General features: G+C 71.5%; 1 protein-coding gene across 1 annotated transcript in view; it reads left to right on the top strand.

The window, feature by feature from the left end:
- LRSAM1 (leucine rich repeat and sterile alpha motif containing 1) overlaps positions 1 to 1,400 on the top strand; it is a 28,089-nt gene that overhangs the window by 22,382 nt on the left and 4,307 nt on the right. The window contains exons 21-22 of the mRNA XM_004677312.2: positions 148 to 246; positions 488 to 619. Of these exons, the coding sequence (XP_004677369.2) occupies positions 148 to 246; positions 488 to 619 (231 nt within the window). The remainder of the gene's footprint in view (positions 1 to 147; positions 247 to 487; positions 620 to 1,400) is intronic.

Raw genomic sequence — 1,400 nt, 5'->3', positions numbered from 1 at the left:
GAACCGGGGCGGCCGAGCCACTGCCCGCCCCGTGTCCGTGGCTTACACGTGAGGCAGGCGTGGGCCGGAGGGTTCCCCCGGGGGCGGGCCGGCCGTCACGCTTGGCCGCCGAGCGGCTGCTCTGCTACTCCTGCTTGCTCCTGGCAGGCGGAGCTGGAGGCCAAAAGCGAGACCAAGCAGGAGAACTACTGGCTGATCCAGTACCAGCGGCTTTTGAGCCAGAAGCCCTTGTCCTTGCGGCTGCAGGTGAGGGTCCCCGTGCCGCGGCCACGGTGCGGCCCTGCTCCGATTTCTTTTTTGCTTGTTAGATTTATTTACTCTTTTAGTCATGCATACAGACCTGGGGACAGGCCAGAGGAGCGGGGGTGATCTCTGGTTAAGGCGGGTTTCGTGGCGCCCCCGGGCGGCTTCCGGCTCCGCAGGCCGCAGGCGGCTCCCTGGGACAGCGGGGTCCTCCCACGGGTGCTCACCTCCGCGCCGTCCGCAGGAGGGGGGCCTGGAGCGCCCGCTGGTGGCCCTCCTGGTGGACCTGTCAGCCGAGCACTACCTGCCCGTCTTCGCCCACCACCGCGTCTCGCTGGACATGCTGGGCCGCATGAGCCCCGGGGACCTGGCCAGGGTGAGCCCTGCCCCCGGGTCCTGCCTCGCGTGCCGTGGGTGGTGGGTCTGGGTCACGCCCTTCCACCGCCTCCCGTAGCCTCCGCTAAGCGCGCGGGGGGGCCCTGCCCGCCGTCTGGCCAAGCGGTCCCGGGCACGGCCCCCTTGACCTGACTGCTCAGCTTGGCTCCCCGCACAGCCCCGGCCTCCCCGTGCTCCTGACGGCCACTGCCGGAGCCCCGGGGGCGCTGGCAAGGGCTGAGCTCTGCGTCACCTCAGCGCGGGCGGTTGCTCTTCAGAATCGGCCGTGCCGGCACCGTTCACAGATGCCGGAGCCAGGCGCTGTCCCAAGCTCGCCGTTGAGGCCCCGCGGCCCCGGCGGCCGGGAGTGGTCGCTGTCATCGTTCCTCGGCTGCGGGAACTGAGACGCAGCCAGGCCGCAGCGGCCCGAGCTCACAAGCAGAGCCGGGACTTGGGCCCAGGGGCCCAGCCGTCTGGTCTGCGCTCCTGACGCTCACCGCTAGGCTCTGCTGCCTGTCCCTGGAGCGGTGCAAAACGGGGGCTCAGAAGAGCTCAGGGGGCCCTGGTGGCCCCCCAGCTTGATGGCCCGGGCCCCGAGGCCGACGGCCTGGTTCTGGCACGCCCTTCTGGGGCTCAGCTCAGCCGCTCCCTCCTTCCCCGGCCGCCCGCACCGTCACGAGCCACGGCCGGGAGGGAGGGAGGTGCCGCGAGGCTGTTGGTGTGGCCGAGCGGGCATGTGTCTCACTGCCAGGCTGCTGGCTGGCGCTGGCGCCCCCGGAGCC

Source organism: Condylura cristata, unplaced genomic scaffold (genome assembly GCF_000260355.1).
Source record: "Condylura cristata isolate star-nosed mole 26May11 unplaced genomic scaffold, ConCri1.0 scaffold00006, whole genome shotgun sequence".
NCBI lineage: Eukaryota > Metazoa > Chordata > Mammalia > Eulipotyphla > Talpidae > Condylura > Condylura cristata.
The sequence above is the reverse complement of the archived record's forward strand: the minus strand, read 5'-3'. Positions and strand labels throughout refer to the sequence as shown.